At 43.0% G+C, this 26,122-nt stretch overlaps 2 protein-coding genes across 2 annotated transcripts; one reads left to right on the top strand and one right to left on the bottom strand.

Annotated features, from left to right (window-relative positions):
• Nucleotides 1-405: 405 nt before the first annotated feature.
• On the bottom strand, nucleotides 406-4,301 carry LOC143134574 (uncharacterized). Its single transcript, XM_076295058.1, has 4 exons — nucleotides 3,939-4,301; nucleotides 3,584-3,681; nucleotides 3,387-3,471; nucleotides 406-2,968 (listed from the first exon to the last, which is right to left on the bottom strand). Exons 1-4 carry the CDS (start codon nucleotides 4,177-4,179, stop codon nucleotides 1,797-1,799), a joined length of 1,596 nt encoding a protein of 531 aa, XP_076151173.1. The 5' UTR covers nucleotides 4,180-4,301; the 3' UTR covers nucleotides 406-1,796.
• A 350-nt stretch (nucleotides 4,302-4,651) lies between these two features.
• LOC143133519 (uncharacterized) lies at nucleotides 4,652-21,648 on the top strand. Its single transcript, XM_076293282.1, has 15 exons — nucleotides 4,652-4,771; nucleotides 5,198-5,298; nucleotides 5,577-5,721; nucleotides 6,005-6,139; nucleotides 6,682-6,863; nucleotides 7,378-7,528; nucleotides 9,448-9,613; nucleotides 10,247-10,389; nucleotides 13,343-13,642; nucleotides 15,513-15,791; nucleotides 15,926-16,031; nucleotides 17,076-17,165; nucleotides 17,352-17,412; nucleotides 18,489-18,744; nucleotides 20,146-21,648. The coding sequence occupies exons 1-15, from the start codon at nucleotides 4,748-4,750 to the stop codon at nucleotides 21,646-21,648; spliced, it is 3,642 nt and encodes a 1,213-aa protein (XP_076149397.1). The 5' UTR covers nucleotides 4,652-4,747.
• Nucleotides 21,649-26,122: the final 4,474 nt, after the last annotated feature.

Genomic DNA, 26,122 nt, shown 5'->3' with positions numbered 1-26,122 from the left:
TTAAATATACATTTCTTTATCTGTCAGTTATCTGCAAGGTTGGGGCACATAATATCAGGAGCTGAAAAAATCATTCAGAAAAGCAGAATAACCCATTCAGGTTATTTCCCTTTTAACTATCCTCAAAAAACAGAAGGATATTCATTAAAATACAATTACGATCTGAGTAAAGGTACAGTTTGACGAATGTGCATTTCAAAGACCAACTCTGGTAACTGGTAACTTGTCCAAAGCAAATACCAGTGCAGCGTGGACAGACATGTGTATTAGCATGTGTCTACCCTGGATAGGTCAGTGTTGTTCACACCTTGTTCTATGGGTAACACAGCAACATATATGTTTGTCGTTTGTTAAGATTTGTTAAAAATAATGAATTGAATATTGAATAATGAAAAGGTTAATACCTTGTTGTTTTGTGGTGTATTAGCATGTCCAGTCTTGAATTACCATAGTATTTCATGTTATCAAGCTGTCTCCTTGAGATTTAGCAAGGGGAACCGGTTATTAAAGGTTGTATCAGCGATTTCAGGCCCAAAAAAGACCTTTCATCACATTCATCTAATCTTTCCTAACGATCTACTAGCTGCCTGCCGCATAAGCAGGCCGTCAAAAAAACGCGTCTCTGTAGGCAGCCTACGCTCCGAGATCTGTACACAAAAACAATTGCTACCAACAAGGGTTGGCAACCCCTCAAAAGCAAAACAAAGTAATAACCGACGAGATGCGCGTTTAGGAGAGTTTTAATTGCACGAGAGGGAGGGGGAGGGAGTAGCGAGCTAGCTCTCTGTTTTGTTTGAACATCAACAGAAGTGACGTATCCCCGCTATCGCTGATACAACCTTTAATAGGCAATTTGTTCTGATAGAATTAACAGAAATGACTTAATTGCTAAACCAATAAAACAGAACAGTAATTGCATGACATATTTCCATAGGAAACACACCTCTGAACAGAATATATGAGTGTGAGTGTGTGTGCATGTGTGTGTGTGTGAGAGTGTGTTTGTGAGAGAGAGAGAGTGAGAGTGTGTGTATATGTACTTGACTTAGTTGTGTGTGTTTGAGTAAGTGTGTATGAGTGTGTGCACGAATGTGTGTGCATGTCTGTGTGTACAGTCGTTTAAGTCAGGTTTCACACAGGTAGCCGTAACAGCCTGCCCATAGCGGGCCGTACATACCATACCACAATGGCAGCGCTGTGCTCTGAAACCGCTAATTTTCATTGGCTTGTGCGGCGCAAGAACGCTTTGCTGCTGCACCGCGCAAAAGCGCTGTGCATTGCAAGCGTGCCATTCACCGATTCCTCATGCACACCATGCTCAGTTCAACAACAACAACAACAACAACAACAGCAGCAGTGGCTACTATGATTTTGCACCAAACCCAGTGGCCAGTGCAGCGCAGCGCACTCCACTTTGAACGTGAAGCTGCCTTAAGTAGTGTCTGTCTGTATGATACCCCACAGTCTCGTCTTCAGCATTTCTCATGCGCCTCTCCTGGTGGTGCATCAGGGTGTAGCTCTCGTCTTCAGCATTTCTCATGCGTCTCTCGAGGTGGTGCATCAGGGTGTAGCTCTCGTCTTCAGCATTTCTCATGTGTCTCTTGAGGTGGTGCATCAGGGTGTAGCTCTCGTCTTTAGCATTTCTCATGTGTCTCTTGAGGTGGTGCATCAGGGTGTTGCTCTCGTCTTTAGCATTTCTCATGCGCCTCTCCTGGTGGTGCATCAGGGTGTAGCTCTCGTCTTCAGCATTTCTCATGTGTCTCTTGAGGTGGTGCATCAGGGTGTTGCTCTCGTCTTTAGCATTTCTCATGCGTGCCCATGTGTCTCTTGAGGTGGTGCATGAGGGTGTAGCTCTTGCCGCAGTGGGGACAGCGGTAGGGCCGCAGGCCGCTGTGGACGCTCTGGTGCGTCTTCAGGCTGCTCTGCTGTGTGAACCGCTTGCCGCAAGTACCGCAGGCGTACGGCCGCTCGCCCGTGTGCGTGCGCAGATGGATGGTCAGGTGCGACGAGCACAGGAAGTGCTTGAAGCAGATGGAGCAGGTGAAGGGCCTCTCGCCGGAGTGGCTGCGCAGGTGCTTGCGCAGGTAAGACAAGGTGGTGAAGCCCTTCTTGCAGATGCTGCACACGTGGAGGGGCAGCTCAGGAGGGGGCAGGGGCAGGCGCGGGTGGAACTGCGGACCACCAGGGGGCGCTGGCCGTCTCGCCTGTGCGTGTCCCTGATGAGCCGTCCTCTGTGGAGACAGTAGCTGAGGCTGTGTCATGGCCAAATCGGTCCCAGGAGCAACGGCGAAGCCCTCCATGCTGGTTCCCTCCATGGAAGGTGGCGTCTGTGAGGTGTCTACATGCAGCACGTCTCCTGGGCTGTCGCCATGAGGATGGGAGTACTGTTCCACCCCGTAGAGCAGGTCGTCAAAGCTGTGGTTCGTATCGCTGTCCTCTTCCTCATCCTCTTCCGTGAGGGGACCCCACAGGTCAGCGTCCTCCTGGTCCACTGCCTGGCTCTCAGTCTGTTTCTCTAGTCCAGTCGCAGCGTGACCTCCGATGCCCTGGTGACCCAAGATGGCCGCCTGCTTCCCCTCCTGATGCTCAGCCTTCAGCCTCAGATCGCCGAACTCCACTGTCTCGTCACAGTCCTGTGCATGTGTTCGGCCTCGGCTGGTAGTCTGTGCATGTTTGAGGCTGAGCCGTGGCTCGTGCACGCCTGTAAAGCTTGTGGCAGGGTCCGAGGAATATGTATTTGAGCGCTGTGTGTACGTCAGGGGTGCGCTTGAGATGCTGGGAAGTGTGAGATGGGGGTTTGCATTTGGTATGAACGACACATGTGTGGGGGGGTCCTGGGTGAAGGTGTAGGATGGATGGTTTTGTCCTGGGGTTGATTCTCTGAGATGTTGAGAACTTGAGCTTTCTGCATAGAGACGCTGGTTGAAACGGGAGTCATCAGCAATGTTGACCTCGTATTTCATGGGCTCTGCAACAGCAGTTTAAAAGGAAGACCCTCAGTACAGAACACAAATACATACAAATCATGAGCTAGACAGATCAGCATGACCTAACATGTATTTCACTCTTTCAGAGCAGGGATGGATTACTGCACGGGCCTACTGGGCCCAGGCCCAGGGGCCCAAGGGGTCAGGGGGCCCTGAAGCCCAAGCCTTTGCATGGAATCATTGCCTCAATATCAACAAATCAGGATGTAGGATGTGATGCACATCAAACAAATGTAAAAAATTCTGGGGGAGGACCCCCAAACCCCCCCTCCCACATATACGACAATTAGTGGGGGGCCCTTAATACATCTGGGCCCAGGTGCCCGAAAGTTCATAATCCGCCCATGTTTCAGAGCTTGTTAACCACTGTGTGTGTGGCCTGTGTATGCATGTGCCCACCTATTTCCTGGCTCCATAAGTCATCCTCCAGCCTCTCCTCTTTGATCTGCATCAGGGTTGAATCCTGACCTTGACTGCTTGAACACTGTAAAAAAGAAACAGAAGAGCACCTGATCTTTTCAAATACTTTTTTGACCCAACACAGCTCTCGCCCTCTCCTCTCTTCTGATTTCACATACTGTACAATATTTGCACACCTTGTCCTCAATGCTCAGAGGCTGTTCAGGGCTGTCGCTCCTGGCCTCCAGTCTCCCACTTCTCAATGGGCTGCTCCAGTCGTGTTGTACCATGTCATCTGCCGGTAAAGCACACACAGGATTCAAGGCATGACAGAAGGGGAAAAGGTGCATTCCCTGCAAGAAATGCGTCTCTGTGTGAACTGTATAGAGCAAACACTGACATCTAATATTTACTGAGTAAGAGGAGGATGGCAAATCCATCGACTTTGTGCTATGCAGTCAGTGGTCAAAATATTTGTTCATTCCGCACACATTTGACCCAGCCGTTTCATTTGAAAGATACTACAGCTGTCCAGTGCCCACCTCTGCTCACCTGTTTCAATTCGTATTTGTACAGTCCTTAATTCTTCTTTCGCCTCCTGTAATTTCCTTTTCAGGTCCTCGTTCTCGTTTTGATGTCGGGAAATCTCAAGGCGCAACACTGCATAACTGTCGTCAAAAAGTTTGATTATTTCGGCAATAGCTGCCTTTGCCAAGACTTCCATTACTGCACCCAACTGTGTCTGTATAGACCCACAGTTAGCGTTAGTCATTTTAACCGCTGGGTAATGCATCAAATATAAATATGAATCTCGTTAAGAAAACACAATGAATTATCCTAATAACTAAAAATACGTTTATTACGCGAAAAAGGCATATTCTTGCACGGCAAAATCAACAACAATCAACTGCTCCTCTGTCTCTCCCTCCTTCTGCGTGTGTAAGAACTGGTGGAAGAGTGTAATTGGCAGTGACCGCCACCTATCGGAACAGCGTAATTTGAAATGCTAGTAGTCAATTTGATGTCTGTCTGGGTTTATAGTTCAAGCTGAGTAGTATTAACTGAAATAGTAAAGGTAACATGATTTCCATCAACTGTGGAGTTTGTTATTTTTAAAAAGAACAGCTGATGATGAGAAATATTTTATAAAAAATATGCAGCTACGTATTCTAACAGATGGTGGCAATAAAGAGCCAGTATATTGGTTGTCTGGATGAAAAAGAAGGAGAAGAAGTAGAAGTAGTAGTAGAAGAAGAAGAAGAAAAATAGTAGAAGAAGAAACTCTTCTCTGTCACCGGAAGATTTATAATTCGAGCCTCTTACAATTGTTGGAAGTTAGCCACATTTAACACAGGTTCAGAATGTCCGAACGAAAAGTTTTGAACGTAAGTGTTTCTTTTCCACATAACTGCCCATACCAACGCGGTAACGTTACCGACATTGCCCAATTTACTATTTAGGCCTACTACTTGCTTGTAGCTATCCTAGCTAACGTTAGCTGGCTAACCAGCTCAGTTCTGCTCAACAAACAGAATAGCAGTCTTTCAAAACAAATACTTAGTCAGCACTTTAGAATTAACTTGACGATTGATACTCTTATGTCTCCATTGGTTTCAGTGTCACAGCTCTACCATCACTAACCTTAACCTTTTAACGTTGCGCAAATTGCACTTGCATGATGAGATTATATGACTGGCTGGCCATATTAGCTGGTAGTGGTATTTGTTACTGTTAATCTGATAAATTGGAATAACGTTGACGTTTTCAAGAAGACAACAAGATGATGTGATCATGGCTGTCTGTCTTTGCAGAAATACTATCCCCCGGATTTCGACCCCTCGAAAATCCCCAAGCTAAAGCTACCTAAAGACCGTCAGTATGTTGTGCGATTGATGGCCCCATTTAACATGAGGTAAGATCTACTCCGGTCCGTGTACGTCGCCTGCATTAAAATTCAGTGAAGCAGAGAATTCAGTGTGGTGGTCCTAGACTGTAAAAAATAGGTGGTGGTAGTGTGTACGTCGCCGTCATTCGATTTCCGTTCTGAGATGGGAAATCCAACGGATATCGAATGACTCCGACGTACACACTACACCACACAGAATTTTCTGCATCACTGCATTTTAAGGCAGGAAACTTGTACTGAAATAATGTGAGCTGAAGTTGATTGTTGTATTGTGACCAAAACAGGTGCAAGACCTGCGGTGAGTACATATACAAGGGGAAAAAGTTCAACGCTCGGAAAGAAACAGTACAAAATGAGCACTACATGGGACTGCCCATTTTCCGATTTTACATCAAATGCACAAGATGCCTGGCTGAGATCACTTTCAAGGTATGCCACTAAAATTGTGTGTGTGCGAGTCACTTTATCACTTATTGATTGGAAACATGGTATGGTTGAAACATTGAATTTGAAAATGAGTCAAGTTAGAGTGACTGATCAGTTCCCTTCTATATTTTGTGTACATGTCATGTAATGCCTTGTGAAGGTATTTTCCAAGATACTTTAGAATGCTTTATCAACCGTCTCTGGTATTTTGTTCTTACAATTTTGTCAAATGAAATCCAACAGGCAGATCTGTTAGACTTTAATGGCATGTTTATTTCCCACACAGACGGACCCAGAGAACACAGACTATGCAATGGAGCATGGTGCCACACGAAACTTTCAAGCAGAGAAGCTGATTGAGGAGGAAGAGAAGAAGATACAGAGGGAGCGGGAGGAAGAGGAGCTGAACAATCCCATGAAGGTGACTAGGAAAGGATCAGAAATTGTGTACATCCGTGACTGAGAACTCCCTCTGGGGAGCTAATTGTACTCCAGTAGAAAGACTAGGATAAGACATAGTTCACACCTGCTTGCATTGGATATGTTTAACATATGGTACAAAATATGACACCATTGGGTATGTTTAACATATGATTAACACATGGTACAAGATATGACACCATTGGGTATGTTTAACATATGATTAACATATGGTACAAGATATGACACCATTGGGTATGTTTAACATATTATGGTACAAGGTATGACACCATTGGGTATGTTTAACATATGATTAACATATGCTACAAGATATGACACCACTGGCCAGAACCATATTCCTTTTGTATGCTAGGTCATTTGTCCAAATCAGTCTGGTTCTGGAGCAGAGAACGGTATGAGTAAAGTAATTGTACAAGTATTTGTCCTATATTTTGTAATGTAATGATTTTGAAGTAGAAAAAAGTAATCCTAAAATGATAAGAAGGTTCCAGTGACAGTTGCGCTTTGCTTTGGCTATGACAGGTCCTGGAGAACCGAACGCGGGACTCAAAAATGGAGATGGAGGTTCTGGAGAACCTGCAGGAACTGAAGGAGCTGAACCAGCGGCAGGCGCAGGTGGACTTTGAGGGCATGCTGGGTCAGTACCGTGACCTGGAGCAACAGCAGCGGCAGAGAGAGGTGGAGGAGGATGAGCGTGAGACCAAGTGAGTGTGTGTGTGTGTGTGTGTGTGTGTGTGTGTGTGTGTGTGTTTGGTGTGTGTTTGGTGTGTGTGTGTGTGTGTGTGGAGAGAGAGAAATTGAAGACCCAGCCAGACTATGTCAAATTCCTGTGTACGTTGTACATGGGGTGAAGAAAGAGATTCTGGATGAGGTCTTGGTGGCTCAGTGATGACCCTTTGCAGACACACCCACAAACAGCTGCGGATGCCATGGGCCTTTATTGCCTCGAAGGGAACTGTTATTGCACTCAAGTAAAGTAGTGTTCTACTTTATAATCCACTTGAAACTCCTTTTGGTACAGTTGGTGCACTTGTAGGGTAGTGGCGACTGTTAAGTCTGCATGGTCACCACAAATGGGAGGGAACGTGGATGTCCGCAAGGAACCTCATGTAACCCTGTGATGAAGACACTTGCGCCACGTGAACCGTAGCAGATCTTTGTATACTTGCTGACCACCTCACCATCACCTTTCCGCTCCTCCTTCTGTCCGTCCCATAGGGAGATGCTGGAGAGAGCCCTGGTGAAAAGACTGAGGGACTCTGACTCCGACTCCGACCAGGACGAGGAGAAAGAGAAGTCAGCAGTGAAGAAGCTCGCAGCAGAGCGGCCCACTGACATCCTCACAACTGCAAAGAGCACAGACATCCAGGTACAGCACACCATTATGCCATTATTTGTTTATGTTTGTTTTTATTCTTTTATTGATCTTCCCTAGTCTTGATTGATGTTGATAAGCTCACACAACAAACAATTGTGTACAGCTGGGTACTGTTATCCCAGTTGGATTAAGGGAGATGGTACTGATGTTGTGTGCATGGAATTTATTAAAAAAATGTTCCCACAATGGAAGCTCACTTTTATGTTAAGGTAAAGGTATTATTTCAAGACCAAACATGAATGCATTATTCTCACAACACATTACAGACCAATACTGTATGATAATGAGGTTGGCCTATCTCACCATAAGACATCAAGTAGGCCCAGGACTGAGGGCCCGTCCACACGGAGACGCTTTTTGGGTTAAACGCACCGGAACCGAATCCTGTAAACGCACTGCCCGAAACTGCACTTTTTTGAAACCTGGTCCCAGGGTTGAAAAAATCTGAAACCGTAGCCCTTGTGAGTTCATTTGGACGGCGAAACCGCATACTTGCGTAGGCTATTGATGATGTCATCACCACACCTCAGCTGCCCTGGACTTGACACAAGTTTATACATGACATTACCTACGATTACACTCAGTAGGATAAATATCACAACTGGTGCTGCGCAGCGCCAATAGCTTATGACTTGGTGGACTGAACAGTGTTTTTCCCGGTGTTTTTTTGATGCATTCTAGCTACTGTCAGTGACGCGAGAGAACTAGTCAGAAGTTATTGGAAGTGCAGTGTAAGTTTACATTAATTTGTGCGTAGTGCTGGTGTCATTCATTTATTTTACATGTCTTACAACATAAATAAATGCATTCACAGTCTAGTGAAGTCAAATTTGAACATACAAAGACGCCTAGAACTCCATGACGCCATGTTAAGCCGATGATAGAGCACTAAATGCGAATGCGCGATTTGATGCAGGCAAAAGTATCGACTGTTACTAATGAAGGTATTATAGCAATATTATAAATGTGGCGACGGAATAGCCTAGAACTTGGGTAGGCCTAGCGTTTAGTAGCCTATGCACTTGGCGGTGATATCCGAAACTAATGTGAATCGCGGACTATCCTACAACCAAAGAAAGTAAAGGAGATTATTTGTACCTGCGTTAGCCAAATAAAGGACGGGACTGCACCCTTCACAAACCGTAAAATTGAAGTTTATTCGTTTTACAGTTGACAACAGTTGACGGTTCACTATCAGTCCACACAAACAAACAATTCTTGTTTCCTTGTACTAGCCATTTTTGTCGTAGCCTATTCTGTCTGTTTGTATAGCCTACAGCTCGCAAGCTTTGGTCAATTTCTGTAAAGAAACAGTGCACCTATACACCTATAGGCCTGGGATATGAAGTGACTTGTTGAGTCGTGTTGAGATGGATCCGTTTGGATGCAAATATTCTTGATACAGTTCCAGGGAAGACAGAGGAAAAAATGATCGGTTTGGTACGTGTGGACTAGGCCTGAGTTAACCTCTCAGCAGAGGGCAGAGGGGCCAGAACAAAGAGCAAATGGCCACTTTATGCATGAGCGGGTGTTGGGAATCTTTGGCCATGGCCAGCTAAGACAATACAGATCGAACAGAGGTATCCACACATGTAAATTGAATGCAAAAGGCATTCTTTAGAAATGTAAAAGAGTTGGACAAAAAGCTGGTCTTTACAGTTGTCTCTTGTTTTAAAGAGGAGCTTCTGTATTTTGAACTGGGGTCCTATTTTCCTCTCTTTGAGTCCAATTCTGTTATTAGAGATGTGTTATGTAGTTATGATTCAGGGCAAGAAAAATGTGTGTGATTCCTTCATCCTTCAACAGTATCACAAGTAACTTTTTATAATTCCATTTTGTCGTAACTTGTCTATACTCCCCTCCTCCTCCCCTCCTCTGTCTCCTCCTTTCCTCCCCCTCTGCTCCCCCAGGGGAGCACGGCGCCGGTGAAGCGGGTGCAGCCAGAGACCTGGGAGAGAAGTGTTGGAGGCTTGGGGGCCAAAGCTGTGCTGGGCTCCCTGGTTGTCAGGAAGAAGCCCGCTGCCTCAAAGTCCAGCAGCAGCAGCACACCGTTTGGGCCCAGCATTCCGCAGACAGGTGGGCACTCTCAGCTCACGTCACACTTTTTTTGGCTGATTAAAGACCAGACCGCTGCATCATGTGTAATGGTCTCACATACATAGCTATTTCTAGTAGTTCGTTTTTTATTGTTGTCAGTATTACATAACAAATGCATTAGAAGATTAGTAGGCTATTTTACCCCTAGATAAACATGGTGAAAAAAACTCACAGCCAAATAGCCTGAATACTGGACAGGATGATATGATAAACAACCCCTTTTTGTTTTTCACTACTTATTTACAACCTAAATATCTTACTCCTTACAAAATGTGGTAGCATCACTGCTATGCTGTTAGAAAGAGCAGTTTTTCACACCAGCTGCCCTCAGCAAGCGACCGGACATGTGCACACAGCATAATTTCACTGTTTCAGTCTGCCAGCTGTTTGCTTTAAAGCCGTCTGTCAGTGGTTCCGTGCACTAACCTTAATCCTACGGCTCCTTCGTGAGACTCTGATTGGTCAGTAATGTGAATGCCAGCATCATGGTTGGTCGTCTGTAGTGCACTGGTTCTGATTCAGAATGAGCCTCTGCGGTGTTTGCAGGTCTGTATTCCTGCAGCTGTGTAATCTTCCCTGTCAGTCTAACCCTGTTCTGTTTCAAACCCACAGAGACGAAGACTGCAGCCCCTTCCAGCAGCAACACACAACCAGCAGCCCTGCAGAGCGGCTCCCCAGCGATCCAGTCAGCGGCTCCTCAGAACGGTTCCTCTCTCAGCCTGCTGGGGGCGTACTCAGACAGTGATGACAGTGATTGAGAAGGCCATGTCTTGTGTACTGATATTTTCAAATGAAAAAACCTTACAGCAGTTATGCAAAAGATGAGCTTAAAGAAAATCAAAGAGGTGTCAAGGCTGAAATGTAAAAAAAAGGCTCTCGAGATAGCACGGATTCAACGCTTTTTACTCTTGTGTGGAACTGGTCTTTAAAAAGAACCTGTCAGACCTAATATCCCAGTTTCATCTACTGGTCTGTGACCTGCTGGTCAGTCCCCCAAGAGCTGTTAGCTCTGGGGGAACCAGCACTAAAACTCAGGATTGCACATGTGTGTCTGAGTCCTCAGTTTTCTATCTGTGACGATGTCTAAATAAAGTTATCATTTATACAGACTTCAAGATATGTGCTTCTAATTTAAAGCCTCTGTGTGTTAGGGGTTGGGGGGTATAGACCCACAGTTAGCGCTAGTGATTTTAGTCGCTGGGTAATTGAATTATCCAAATAACTCAAAATATGTTTGGTTTTTTTACCCGAAAAAAGGCATATGCTAGCACGGCAAAATCAACAACAGTCAACTGCTCCTCTCTCTCCCTCTGCGTGTATAAGGACTGGGGAAAGCAGTGTTTGGCTTTGACTGCCAACGCCATTTTAAATGCCAGTAGTCAAATACACAGGTAATTACTTATATGCCTACTATGTTTCTGTCTATGGCGAGAGAATACATGCTTTGCTCAAACTTAGAGTGGATTCGCTTGCCTTCTGTTCACTTTGACCAGTATGTGGACATCTCTGTGTATATCACAATAAAAAAAACGTCTGGAGGACAGTAAATAAACAAAATCTGCCTGAGTGTGAATGATTTACAACACCGCAGAATTTAATTCGTAAAGATGTTTGTGTGTTCTCCACATAGACTGTATGGTTCTCCATGCGTGATCGATGCCTAGCTATCAGGAAATCTGAGAAGGTTGGGTTTTGCAAGCCAATCTATACATGTCGCCATGGATGAGGTCACCCCGCTGTCGGTTACCTGGGAAACCCAAACACTGACTGAAGGTTTGAGCGCTGCCCTTTATTTTATTTTTTTTAGTAGACGCTTTTGTCCCTCCACTCGGCGGCCATATTGCAACGCTTTTTGGGCACTTATCTGGCATCTATTTCGGCAGAAATGCGCATGCGCATGGCTTCACGACACCAATCTGGCTCCAGCGGCGAGATCACAACACATGATTGGCACGATATCTTCACAACACTCCACATGATTGGCTCAATGTATTCAGAACACAACACATGATTGGCTCAATGTATTCATATGTGTCTCCTCATTAGAAAGTCTCTGGTGTACCTTGTTTGGGTCTGGTCTGTACCTCAGACTGTGGCTGCATCCAGATGCAGCCTGTATAAAATAGGTTAACATCATCTGGCATCTATTACATAGACCAGGGGTAGGCAACCTGCAGCCCTTTAGTTCCTCTCTAGTGGCTCCCTGGCTTCTCTAAAAATGGAAGTTATCAAATATTTCTAGCAATTTCATATAGTTGTTAAGCTTCAAGCTGTCCCAACACATTAACAGTTAGTGAAAGTATTATACTGTACAATACACCACATGTGCAGAGTATGAGGCTAATGAAGATAGAGATGTCTAACTGATTTCTTTTAAATGGTTCCGACATCTTTGCGGCCCCAGACAGATTTATTTTGTATTTTTGGTCAAAGAAATGGCCCTTTTAAAGGTCTCATTCCCCGAGAAACTGTTTAATACTTGTTCCTTTTGAAATACTATACCTCACTCCAAGTTGCATATGCATGCTGCACGTGAAAATGATCTAGATAGATAGATCCCCAAGGGGAAATTCAAGATCTTCTACCCCCATTGCCCGCATTAGCCAATGAAAGAAAATACACGGAAAAACAAGGGAATCAGAAAGAGCCCTTCCCTGTGATGCCGCAGTGAAGACAATTATTCATGGCCTCGCCCACCTTGGCTTGCGACCGCCCACAGGAAGACAGTATTGAATTCGTGGCCAGGAGGCATAGACAGTAAAACAAAGGAGTTAGCAGAGCTCATCTCTGATGCCAACCGCCATAAAACTCAAAAGAAGAAGAAGAAGAAGCTCATCTCTGCATAGAAGCTAAGCGAACAGCTACTTGCTAACATGGCGGCGGAACACATTCGTGCTTGTTTTATCTGTGGCAATAAGACATCAACATTGCATTTCTTGCCCAAGAAAGAAGAGTTGAGGAATAAATGGTTAGAATTTATCTTCGGAACACCACCAACGAAGTATAGCCCTAATTCAGTTCTGTGTTCAAATCATTTCGACCACAGTGACTTTTACAACTTCGGTGCCTACAGTAGTGGTTTTGCATCGAAGTTGTTATTAAAACCTGGATCTGTACCGTCACAACGATCGAGCACCAGCGCACAGGCTGTAAGTAAAAACTAACTTTTGTACCTAAGGTTTTTGTTACTAAATAGTTCATATTCTTCACGTTAGCATGCATGAAATGGGCCCGAGCTAGGCTGTCAGACTCTAGAAAAGAACCCACCTAACGGTACAGAGAGATTTAGCTTGTTGAACCTATAATCTTCTAAACTAAGCTAAAGTGTAACTTTCGCCAAAATGCATTCTAGAGTGTTTTTGTGAAAGTACAGAGTCAAACTAAAGGTTGCCGACCCCTGACATAGACTCCCAGATTATTAAATGGGAGGATTCCATGCTGATCTGAAACTGACATCGGGCAGATTCATGTGTGCTGTCTGTGCTGTAGGCTCATACTTTGCATACCATGCACGTGAAAATGTTCTTCTACTCCCATTGCCTGCATTAGCCAATGAAAGAAAATACATGGGAAAACAAGCGAATCAGAAAAAGCCCTTCCAACTGACGCCATTTAGAGAATTGGTATTCATGGCTTAGCCCACCTTGGCTTGACCTGCAACCGCCCACAGGAAGACAGTATTGATTTTGCGGCCAGGAGATAGAGTAGTTGCAAACATTAGTAGTTGCAAACATGGCGGAACAACTTCGTTCCTGTGTTATTTGTGGCAGTAACACACTAACTTTGCATCTCTTGCCCAAGAAAGAAGAGATTAGGAAGAAATGGTTGGAATTTATCTTTGGAACAAGACCACCAGCTAAGTATTGCGCAACATTAGTTCTATGTTCCAAACATTTCGACCACAGTGACTTTTCCAACTTGGGTGCCTACAGTAGTGGTTTTGCATCGAGGTTGTTATTAAAACCTGGATCTGTACCGTCACAACGACCGACCACCAGCTCACAGGCTGTAAGTAAAAACAAACTTTTCCACATAAGTTTTTTTTTTTACAAAATAGGATGTTCATATTCTCCACGTTAGTATGAAATGGGCACAAGCTAACCGCAGCCACGCTGTCCGGTAAAATATTATTTGGTCACGCTATTTACCGATTTACGGCTGCCATCGACTTCCATTCAACACATAACAAAACAAAACGTTCACAATCATGCAAGACGATCTGGCTAAATTGCTATTAAATCCGGTTAGGATCATTAGCACGCTGCACGAATTTGTTCAATACTGTTGCATTCAAATTGACTGCTAAATTCTAATAATCTCAATCCCGATGCAAATGGAAAAGTATTTTCCAAGACTCAAACGGACCTGTCCCAAGGAGAAAAGTATTCATTTGAAACTTAAACCCACGTGGGGAAACATAACAGTTGTTAACAAGTAGCATAACAATTAAGCTACTTTGTTTACAATATTTCCAGGCTTCAACCAGTGCTGCTTTTCATTCAGACTTATGTGCACATTTATTTATTTGAGTGTTTTTCATGATTGTGTTGCTATTTCTTTTCCCTGTTTGCTTTGATTGATAACTGAGGTGATTAAAATCAGAGGAAGAAGAAAACAAGTACAAATGTTCATCATTAGCACAAGAAGATTATTATCAGCCTAGACTCACATAATAGCATTATGGTAACCTTATGTAGTAGCCTACATTTCCCCCTGGCTCTGCTTTGCGCAAAGTAGTTAGCAATATCATCAAAGTCCAATGAGCTGGAGAGGAAGTCCACTAAGACGTGTTTGTGTAATTTTAGTTTGTAATTTTTTAACCTACTCAATAGGGAGAGTGAGCGTTCCCCTTTGCAGTTAGTTACCTACAGAGTGAGAAATATCTGGGAAACATGGATTGGAGGCCATAATAATCCAGCATAATTGTCAGCAGTCCTTTTGGACATCTTCTGCCTTAACAAATTATCTGAGTTGGATCAGTTCATTTCCTAAACATTCATCCAAATCATATGGGTACGCATACCAGAACTTCGGCCTGCTGGATTACGGAGACCTTCGATTCATTCATATCACAGAAAAGCGCACTGAATTAACTGCACAGGTGCCTGTAGGCTTCTAGACTCTGTTCGATGCTATGAGTCAGTGTGTCGATGGAAACATTGAATGTCTGTATTTGAAATGTGTGTCTATCATCGAGTTCAATGTCCTGTTCTGCAGTCTCATCAGCAAAGGCCTTGCCTTCCTTTTGACAACGACTGTCATGTCTGTACATCGGTATAGCAAATAATTTATTCAAGTCCCTCAACTCTAGCCATCCTAATGCGAGAAATTGATTAAATTGACAAAAACTGTATTAATCCCCCCTATGTGATGCACTGGAGGGATGCAACAACCTGGTACGGAAATACCAACTCTCAGGATAAAATGGCCTTGCACAGAGTTATCAGATGTGCCGAGAGAATAGTCAGGACTAACCTAGGAGATTTACACCAAAGATGTGAGGGAACATGGATGTGTTCTCCATTTGAGGCATGTAATCGATAGTGGACGTGCTCACAGACAGCTACAGACACGGAGCACATAGGCCTACTTTCACTTTCTAAACCAAAATCATGTATAAAGACTGTGTTGTTCTCTCATTGACGCCTTTAATAAGGAAAATGTGATTCGGTTTGTGAAATGTGTGCTTTACTTATTATTTTTATTTTATTTCTTGCTCTTCTACTTTTTTTACAGTTTTTTTCCCTTTGCATAGGGGGGAGTTGCTGTCACGGTCCCTCATTTCACTGCTTTTTGTTTCTGTTTGTGCAAGTGACACATAAATCTCTTGAATCTTGAATGACCCTTGTGTAAAATGTGCGGTGCCTTCATCTTACAGGATACAGACTCCAAGGTGTCAGAAATATGTATCATCCAAGGTTGCAACAGAACTGAAGAACTCCTGAGTTTCCCTAAAGACCCATCAACTCTGCAGCAGTGGATGGTTCTTCTTGACGGCAGACTGAAGCATCCAGTGAATTCTTCGAGCACAGTGTGCAGCATCCACTTCACTCCTGACTGCTTCACGAACTGGCAGCAGAAACAGTCCGGTGTGGCTGCCAGCTTAACGCTCAAGGCTGATGCCCTGCCATCACTCTTTATGGATGATAGGAGCAAGGTATGGGAATGGGTAGGGGACAAGACTCTGTCAGCCAATGGTTTATGTGCAATGCTTTCATACAAACTCTAGCAATGCAAGAGTCTTGTCTTACATGAAGTCTCATGAAGTCTTGTTTCCAACACTCGGTGCAGGGGTATTCACCACGGACACAGAATGTGGCTTGCCAGTTTGATATTGCACAGAGATCAGTTGGAACTCAGTTGTCCAAAGGCACTCTTCTCCATGTACGCAGCAAAGGTATGGGGTCACCAATACAATAAGAAATTACCTGCTACTCCAGTGGAAGCACTGTACATTCAGTTGAGTAGAATGCATTTTTGAAGTACAAAACAGGAAAAGTGCATGTTTGAAGTGCAGCCTGTCTTAATGTCTGTTTGCTCATCTCAGACAGGGCTGTATGTCTTTTTTTTTTTTTTGCACGTAGCACCGGTGCTACAAAGTGAAGTGATGTGTAGCACCAGCCACAAACCCTGTAGCATCAGTATAAAACCTCTAAAATCTCTAAAAACATCACAAGTAGGGCACTTCGTCACAGTTCATCAATTGTGATTGGGAATTAGGCCTACTGCAACTGGATTGATAAAAGGTCATGTAGTTGCAAATATCTCATCTTTTAGCTATAACAACAACAACATTCCCTGTCAGTTCCATGCAGTTTGACTTTTCACCAGCTATCAGGAAGAGAGGTCAGAGGTGCCATGGAGCCATGAGGTTTGTCAACTTTATTATTATTGCACAAGTGAAATACCTGTAGCCTAGGATATACTTTCGCTTTAGGCAAAACCTATTATTTGCTCAATTTATTTGGAGTTGGATTATTCGGATACTACACACAAGTGGACTTAAATCATGTAGACTACAATGACCAAGTTGAAATCAAAGCACATTGATTCTCCTCTTACATAAGTATACACATGCACTTCAAACAAACAAGTGTCTCAGTCTCACATGAATACATTGTATTGCCATACGCAAAACTGTATTGCACCGGTGCTATGTTGGTAAATCACCCATCGCACAGACTTAATTTTTTTGTAGCACAAGCAACAAATGTGTTGCACTGTACAGACCTGTCAGATATGATCATATCATAGCACTTAAAAAAGTAGCCTAAGGCCTTCCTACCATGTGGTGCATCCTTAACACCAGGCAACACCGAGAGATGGATGCGTTGTTGCCACCTTATAACCTCTTGGCAATGAGAGTTCATTGTGTTTAACTTGTGCATTCCAGTCCTCTGACCTTAGTCTGGTTTCACATGTGTGTGTGTTTCTGTTCCAGCCATTCAGACTCCTGCAGTCACACACATCTCCCTTGGCGATGATATGGACTTCCTGTTGCACCCTCCAAAAACTTTGAAAGAATCAGGAGGTAAGTATTAAATATTTTTCTTAGTTTGTGTCTCCAGATTTATAATACTGAGATAAAGCTTTTCTTGCTAAATTTCTTTCAACATGGTTCACATATAACATTATACCAGTGGAAATATATAAGTTGATAAGAATTGTTATAAGTACACATTATTCTAAAGTTGCAGTATTATTTCTGTCCCTGCAGATCCAAAAAAAAGCTCTTCCTACGTACTAGGGATGCAACAGTACACGGTGACCACGGTTCGGTGTGTATCACATTTTTTGGCCACGGTAACGGTACAGTTTCGGTATTTTAATATAGAAAGTCCACTGATTTAAACAATTAACTACTGTATATATTTTGCCTGTAGACGCATCCCGCAAGTGCAAGCTCATTGCACGGCTTGTCACAACGTAAGCATGGGCGGTGGTAGTGTAGTGGTTAAGGAGCTGGTCTAGCGTGCAGTAGCCTGAAAGTTGTCGGTTCAATTCCTGGCTTCCACCGTTGTGCCCTTGAGCAAGGCACTTAACCCCAAGTTGCTCCGGGGACAATGTGATCCCTTGTAATATAGCTGACATATGTAAGTCACTTTGGTCAAGAAGTGTCTGCTAAATGTAATGTAATGTAGTAATCTCTGAAGACATAGACATCACAGACAAACCAGTAAACACAGAAAGAAAAGAAAGATAATGATAATACAACATCTGACATTGACATTACATGAAAGTAATTACCAATATTGTCAAATAGCTCAAGATTAAAAAAGTAGTAGCTAGGAATGATTAACAAGGAATTGAGTCAAACCAATTGTAGCGTCCACATCATTTAACTAGGCTCAAGCTACATAAACAAATTATTGCTTTCAGCTGTAGACTATTTTGTTTAATTCCGATCTACAGTTTATATCGATTCTTACAAGCATAGATTTAAAAAAAAAACATATTTAAGCTTCTATAACACACAATGCTCTGGCCATTAAATAGCCTTAGTTGCTGAAATGGCCTTAAATTAAACAAACAAACAACAACAGTTTATACCGAAATCCAAATGTTCCCTCACAATAGATATGAAAGACGGCAGTGCCTGTTCAGATTTTGTTTCTCTGTCTCGCTAGTTGCTATAGCTTTCCATACCTGTTGGAGCAGTCAACTGTCCCGAGATTGATTTTTTTTCTTGAACTCATTTGCATCGACCTATGCAATACCTGAATACTTACTAATGATAACTTGATTCACATATTTGTTGTGTTTGTATCTGTAGATGGATATCAGCTCTCAGCAATTCATACTAGTGTGCAGAACCAGCAATTTCATCACTCACTCACTGCTTTTCTTGTTGAAGGAAGGGCCTGATGGCGGGTGTCGTAGTGAACGTTGCTAGCCTGCTACAGCTGTTTCAGAAGTGCCTCAAATGCTGCAGTGATGCCTGCAGCGTTGCTACGGAAAGCAAGGGACTCCTCTTCCACGTGGTACAGCAGTGCTGGGGCTGTGGCAACACCAGGAACTGGGCGAGCCATCCTCCAGACCAGCCAGCTGACCAGCCACCCTCAGACCACACACCCCCAGACCAGCAGCTCGCAGACCCTGACACTTTAGAGGTAAGTCCAGTCCATATTTCGATTGACTTTGAAAATAAAAACAATCCCCTAGACAAATATCAAACCAGCTCTGGTCCACATCATCAACTGATTTTACAAGCTTCCAGTTGCTCCAGTCCTACTTTCTGATCCAGTGGTACAGTCACTAAGAAAGTATATTGATGAGACCCAGAATGCCACTGACACTCAGAAATTATTCTCCGCTTTCCAGACTCTACCCAACCCCCCTCTAGTTACCAACCTCAGAGCTAATGGGTGGTTGATGTTTTAGGCGGAAAAAAGTTTTTGAAAAGAAAATTTCGATATTAGGCATGTAAATCACTTAGTCCTGTTGTACTGACTTCCCCATTCCCCAAAATATGTATGGGCTTTTAGATTTTGTATTGGAATTTATATTCATTCACTAATTTATTGTGTTAATGACTAAATATTATAATGGGGTATATTTACATGTGAGTCAATGTATCCATAATCTTCTATCATTGCTTCATTCATTCATTACTTGTGCAGATTTATTACATTTTTAAGTATTTGTCTTTGGTACACAAAGTAAGGCATTTGACCTCAATTTTTCAGTAAACTTCATATTAATTTTGACATACATTGATAAAATAGAAAGAAAATGGTTGTCACTTTTGCTGATCCAATTCCCCATGTGTTCCATTGACATCTGTATGATTTAGACCTAAAAAGCCTTTTTATTTTTATAATTTCCAAATAATATGGTGTCAGAACTGTGTAAAACAGAATGCTACCAAACGTTGTATTGCATGTGTTCCCTGAGTTTTTCTCTTCTCAATGGTGGAATCTGAATGTTTGTAGTTCCCCTTTGAGTTTATTATCTTCCTATCTGTTAAAAGACAAATTCAACAATGTATTCAGATATTTAAAAACATATCCTGCATTATAATCAGATTAAATTGTTGCAATTACGTATAGTGATAAAGACAACATAAAAACAGTTTTTAGGGTCACACCGTATGATATCAACTTTTGGGACAAAATCTTTTTGTTCAGGGCTGGTTCAAAATATTATGCCTGGACTTTTAAAACAGTAGACCTTCAATTAGACATCTGATGTATTAATATGTACCTAAATAAGGGCAAAATATATGAATTTATAATAAATTATTATAAAACAGCTTTTTCTGAACAATATAACAAAATTTTTTGCAGATTAGATATTTCTTCACTTATGTTTGACACTTAGGACCACAAAAATACCATGTCACATCAACTACCCTAATATCTTTGTCATTCTTCACTGATACACTTTGGTACTTTTGTACTGCCTTCTACTACTATCTACTTAAAGATTTGTCTTTGGTGGCAAACTCTCCATTTCACTTTGATTCACCCTTAACGAAAGTCAATGAATTTCAAACGCTTTGTCTCCTGTAGATGGCAGAGGAGCCAGTGGGGAGGGCGTTCAAGGACACATGCATGGAGATTACCGGGGAGGAGGTGGCGGAGGATGAGGAGGATGAGGATGAAGAGAAGGAGGAGGATGAAGAAGAGGAGCAGGATGAGGAAGATGAGAAACAACAAAAAAGAAAGAGGAAAAGAAGGGACAGTGATGAAGAGTGGACTCCAAATTTGAGAGAGATCTTAGAGGCATCAGATGAGGAGTCTGAAGGTGTTGATGAAGAGGAGGAGCATGTTCTCCAGGTGGAGTGGTGCTGTGACTGTGGAGAGGAGGCCAGTGCCCGCTGCCTCAAGCAGAAACACCTGCAGCTCTACTGCTGCACTAAGTGCGGCTACAGGGACGGTGACCAGGAGCTGGACTGCACAGACGGCCAACAAACCCAACGCACCCTCAGCCCAGAGGCCCCTTCTGCTGCAGACCAAGAGAGCTCTTGTGATGTTAGCCAAGCAGCTGAGCGCGCATGCAGCCCAGACGCCAACAGCAATAACAAACAAACTGCTTCCAGTGATCGTCTTGAAGATTCAAACAGCATTAGTAGTGAAGAGGTCAACACTTCTGCCAGCCAGCATGCCATCACCAGTGGCATCCAGGAGGCCACCAGTGATGGAGTTAATGAGTTAGGCAGCAGCTGTAGCGTTAGAGACCAGGGTTCTGTGGGCAGCAGTGACCACGGAGGCTCCAGAAACGAAAGCCCAGAAGACACCAGCAGTAAAGATCAGGACGGTAACACTGCATCTCAAGTCGAGTCGTCTAACAGCTGCCACCTGGAAACTAGTGCAGCAAATGAGGAGAGACGGAACCCTCCAAAATACGCCGTCTACTTCAATGATCCGTACAGCCTACAGATCCATATGGAACAGTTACATGGTTATAAACGTGAGCTTTGTCCAGACTGTGGCAAATTCCTCATCAGACGCGACGGCCGGACACCGCACGTCTGTGATCACAAAGTGAAGCCGTTCTCGTGTCTGACTTGTGGGAAGCGCTGCATCAACGAGGCAGGTCTCCGGCTGCACAGTCAGCTGCACACTGAGGACCGTGGGCTTTCCTGCAAATACTGCTACAAGAAGTTCAGGTTTCAGGAAGACAAGCTGGAGCACGAGGAGACCCACCAGGGGGAGAGGCTGAAGTACCGCTGCTCCGAGTGCCCCAAACGGTTTGCAGATCGCTTTTGTCGCAGTGCTCACAGGAAAACTCACTGGAAACATGGCAGGTTCTTCTGCAAAGTTTGTAACAAAGGCTTCCCTAAGCTCATTAAACTCCAAAGGCACGAGGTGGTACATACAGGACTGAAGCCCTTCAGCTGTGAGGTCTGTGACATGTCCTTCAACCAACGAGGACACCTTAAGTCCCACATGCGCCTCCACACAGGGGAGAAACCTTTCAAGTGCCAGGACTGTGGGCAGTGCTTCAACCATAACGTCAGCCTCAAGAACCACATCCAGCGTAAACATGGACCAGGGGCTGAGGGGGATTAAGGAGGGGGGGATTGGGGATGACTGGACCAAAGAAACTGGGTCTGATGACCAAAAAGAATAGGTGCTATTGGATTCAACAGGGAAAAGCAAATGGTCAGCATTTTGTCATTATGTCTTTATGATTGTGCCTTGTGGCCACCTTCATTTCTGTAAAGTTGTAATACACGTTTTTTTTTTTCTTTCATCTTGGTTGAGTTTGGATAACTAGGTGAAAGTACAACTGTTTGAACAGTACTTGATGTATATTATTTTATTGTCCCCGTTGGGACATTTGTTCTGAGCTTCATCCTGCAATTCCACAAAACATACATCAAGACAGAAACCTCTCCCATACAGCACACCCACAGATATCACTGATGGCACATACACACATACACATATTACTGATAATGTTGACCCTTTGCACAGTCCCACATGGCTAACATAAACATTATAACTGTTAAAAACGTAACACCCTCATATGCAGCAATCAATTAAAAACCACATTGCCACAGTTAATGACTATATGTGTAATGCATCTGTGTCTTGCAGCAAAACGCTCCGCTATTTGGCTACTTCGTAACGGCAATACTGAAAATGCAGCCTAGGATCAATATTCGGTTTTCCTTTACTGATTTTAAAATTATTTATCGGCCGTTAAAAATGTACGACTTGGCGAGTTCTTCCTGCATGCCTCATTTGTCTGGGTTGACACCACAGATGGATGATGGCCGCTAAGATGTGGTTTGCGGTGGTAGTGTAGTGGTTAAGGAGCTGGGCTAGCGTGCAGTAGCCTGAAAGTTGTCGGTTCAATTCCCGGCTTCCACCGTTGTGTCCTTGAGCAAGGCACTTAACCCCAAGTTGCTCCGGGGACAATGTGATCCCTTGTAATATAGCTGACATATGTAAGTCACTTTGGTCAAGAAGTGTCTGCTAAATGTAATGTAATGTAATGTAAATGTTGATACCTGTAACTCTTCGCTCAACACCACCATCTACAGGCCGATGGGTATATAGTCACTAAATGTATAAGTATATATACTCTTTTGATCCCGTGAGGGAAATTTGGTCTCTGCATTTATCCCAATTAGTGAAACACACTCAGCACACACACAGTGAGGTAAAGCACACCCTCTGGTTACAAGTCCGAAGCGCTAGTAGGCCACGGCTGCCCCCAAAATGTACACATAAATTAATTTATTTTATGGCCCCCCCCATGGATGAAATTCCATGAAACTTGGCATACCCCCAAAGGAGGTCAGGTTAACCATACACATGAAATGTGGTGCAGTTCAGGACATCTCAACTGAAGATAGGGCGATTAAAGCAGTATAATGTTGGCCCTTAAGACCAACATACCATAAACATTTAATCATCCTCAGTGCCACAGTTCAGGTAGTTATTTATGCCACTTTTTCCACTTCCAATGTTTCAGTGTATGGAAAAAATATATAATCTGTGTCTTGTGTGGGAAGAGACAAGTACAAGTAAACAGGCATACGTTTACAGGTAGAAAAAAGGCATATTCTAGCATAGCAAAATCAACAACAGTCAATTGCTCCTCTCTGCGTGTATAAGGACTGGGGAAAGTAGTGTTTGGCTTTGACTGCCAATGCAATTTTAAATGCCAGTAGTCAAATTTGATCTATAGGTTTATAGTTCAATATGGGAAGTATTACAGTAGTACAGTTTTCTGATTTCTTAAGCACATTTTTTGTAATTATTGGCTATTTTTGCAAAACTCTACACACAAATAGGAAAACCTTTCACCAAATCAGCAAAACATTGTAGTTCTCTTGCAAAAGCTAACACCTTGCTTAACTCCTCACACCTTCGTAAAAATTGTGTTTTTGTATCAAACAGTAAACACAAGCCATCAAAATAATAAGCACACAATGTGCCAACTACACACTGATGGTATGAATAAAAAACACATCTGGCTTTTGCTTCCTCTGTGCACAAGGTAGGCTATGTCAGTTTGAGATCATACTTTTGTCATAGTTCTGTAAACATACAGGGATCCAGACGTCAAGTATTGGTGTTTATTTACACACATAAAAACAAACACAAGTGTGTTTTTCCAAGTCAAAACACAAAATAGCAGTTTCACTGAGAAACAAAAAATCAGTTTACATCGTGTCGTCTCTCAAAATGTTGTCTCCAAGCCACCGGGGAACATATATTCTGGAATGCTGTATCCAGGTCTGACATGATGCCTGGTCAATATCCTCACATGTAGACATTTTTTTTGCCTGTAAAAGGGCTATTTCTTACCCTTCCTTTTTCCCCCTCCTTATCCTCCTCTTGCTCCTCCTTGTCCTCTTCCTCTAACTTCACCTCCTTGTCCTTGTCGTCCTCTCCCTCTCGCTTCTTCACCTGCGTGTCCTCTTCCTCCTCCTCTTCCTCCTACTTCTTCACCTCCACGTCCTCTTCCTAGGCCTTGTCATTCTCACTCTTCTTACTCTTCCTGCTCCCTCCATTGTACTACACACCGACAGCTTACCTGTGGCTTATTTACACTGCTTAGGATGATTGCAAAGTGAATTAATTATCTAAAACAGTTTTCATTATGTGACAGTGTGCCAGACAGTTGGCAAAATAGTGTAAATAGGCATACATGTGTATAGTTTTGTCGGGAGTGTGTTGATCATTTGGAAATTGAGTGTAAAGCAGTCAGTTGTGTTTACAGTTCTGCAAAAAGAGTGCTGTGCAGTGGATTGTACCTACAGTTTTGCAAAGTGTGTTACAAAATTGCAAACTGAGTGCAAAGCAGTGTTTGTGCTTTTAGTTTTGCTTTTCATTATCTTCCCAAGGAACTAGACAATCAACGGGCATGGTTGATGTTGTGTGTATACAAGAAGATCCCTGCGCTTCGACACGAAATTATCCATTTGCTCAAATCATTTCACCCCAGACAGCTTTGAAAACTTTGGACAGTTTCAAGCAGGCTTTGCTAAGCGACTATTTCTCATAAGAGGGGCTGTTGAAAAGGACTGGGATCGACCATGTTGCTATCACTACTGCATGCTGTAAGTAGGCCTAAGCTATGATTTTGTTGCTTTTGTTGATTGTTGATAATCATGAGATCTCATGTCACCCATGGTCATATTTTTTACCTAAGTCATTACATTTTATTAGAAAATGTATGTTGATAATACCTAACATATATTCATTTAAAGTGTTTAAAAAGGCGATTATTTTCAATTTTTGGTGATATATTCACCATGTTGGATTTTGGACCTGTGCAGTCTGGGAAAAAAATGGAAACAGGTAGTTTTGCAAACTATAGGGTCTGAAGAAGTGAAAAAACATAATTAGCAAAAATCCATATGAAATGTTCCAAACACCTTATTTTGCTACCGCCCTACACTGTCACGTCCCCTCAGTTAGAATGTAAAGACCCTAAACATATTTAAAGATCCCATCCCATTAACATCCCATTCTTCCTGTTCTTGAAATGACATAGCCTAGGTCACAAGTTTGAGTTTGTGACCTGTGGTAGGCTAAGTTTGAAATCTATGCAGTTTGTCTGCTGTAACGTTGCAATGGGGAGGGAAAGTAATTGCAGTGCCCCCTACTTGTTGCGTTCCTTGAGTTTAGCAGAGTGGATGGATTTTATTATTTTTTTTTTAATTATGGGAGTTGGATGAAGTTTGTTGTAAACTAATTAAGGACGTTTTGTTTTGTGATTGTTCCACTTGTTATGGATTTTTTGGTGGACTTGGAGTCATTTTTACTCAAAACTAATGGCTGGGATAGATTCAGCACCCCTAAATTAGACATAATAGTTAGACATCTCGCAAGCTATATGGGTAAAACAAAAATGTTTTCATTGTTTTCGCCCAGACCCTCTGAGCACCCCAAACTTGATTGACTCTCCAGGCGTTCTGCAGATTGTTAACTATTAACATGAGCTGCTCTTTGATAGGAAAGAAACCACTTGGGGCACTGTTTTTCACTTTCCCTCCCTAAGCCAATGAAAGGAAAAGGCAGAAAAACTGAGCCAAGCTGGATAAGCGGTCATTACGTTTCCTAATTATTATGCCCACTTGGTTGGTTCACCCTTAAAGGAGTACCGTCACACCGGTGTGACAGGAATGTTGAGAAATACACGTGCTGCCTAAAATAATTTTGAATGCAATGGCAAGACGACATCGATCCTGTGTGTTATGCCAAAACAAAACATTGCCATTACATCTTCTGCCAAAGAAAGAGGAGTTGAGGGAGAAATGGTTACACTTTATTTTTGGAGAAATACCGGAACAATATGGTAAATTACTGCTGTGTTCGGCGCATTTCAAAGACGATAACTTCGTCAACTCTGGGGAGTACAGGTTTGCATCAAAGTTGATACTGAAACCTGGAGTTGTGCCATCACAGAGGTTGCCCACCTCTCCACCACCAGCCGTAAGTACTTTTATCTACACAAGGAAATCCTATTTTTTAAAAAAAAGTTGCATCCGTAGGTTAAGAACGTAGAAGCAGAGCCCTTATT

This window comes from Alosa pseudoharengus, unplaced genomic scaffold (genome assembly GCF_046254945.1).
Source record: "Alosa pseudoharengus isolate Yale_2024_CS ecotype anadromous, Long Island Sound unplaced genomic scaffold, YU_APseudo_1.1 YU_APseudo_1.1_scf_2, whole genome shotgun sequence".
Taxonomy (NCBI): Eukaryota; Metazoa; Chordata; class Actinopteri; order Clupeiformes; family Clupeidae; genus Alosa; species Alosa pseudoharengus.
The sequence above is the reverse complement of the archived record's forward strand: the minus strand, read 5'-3'. Positions and strand labels throughout refer to the sequence as shown.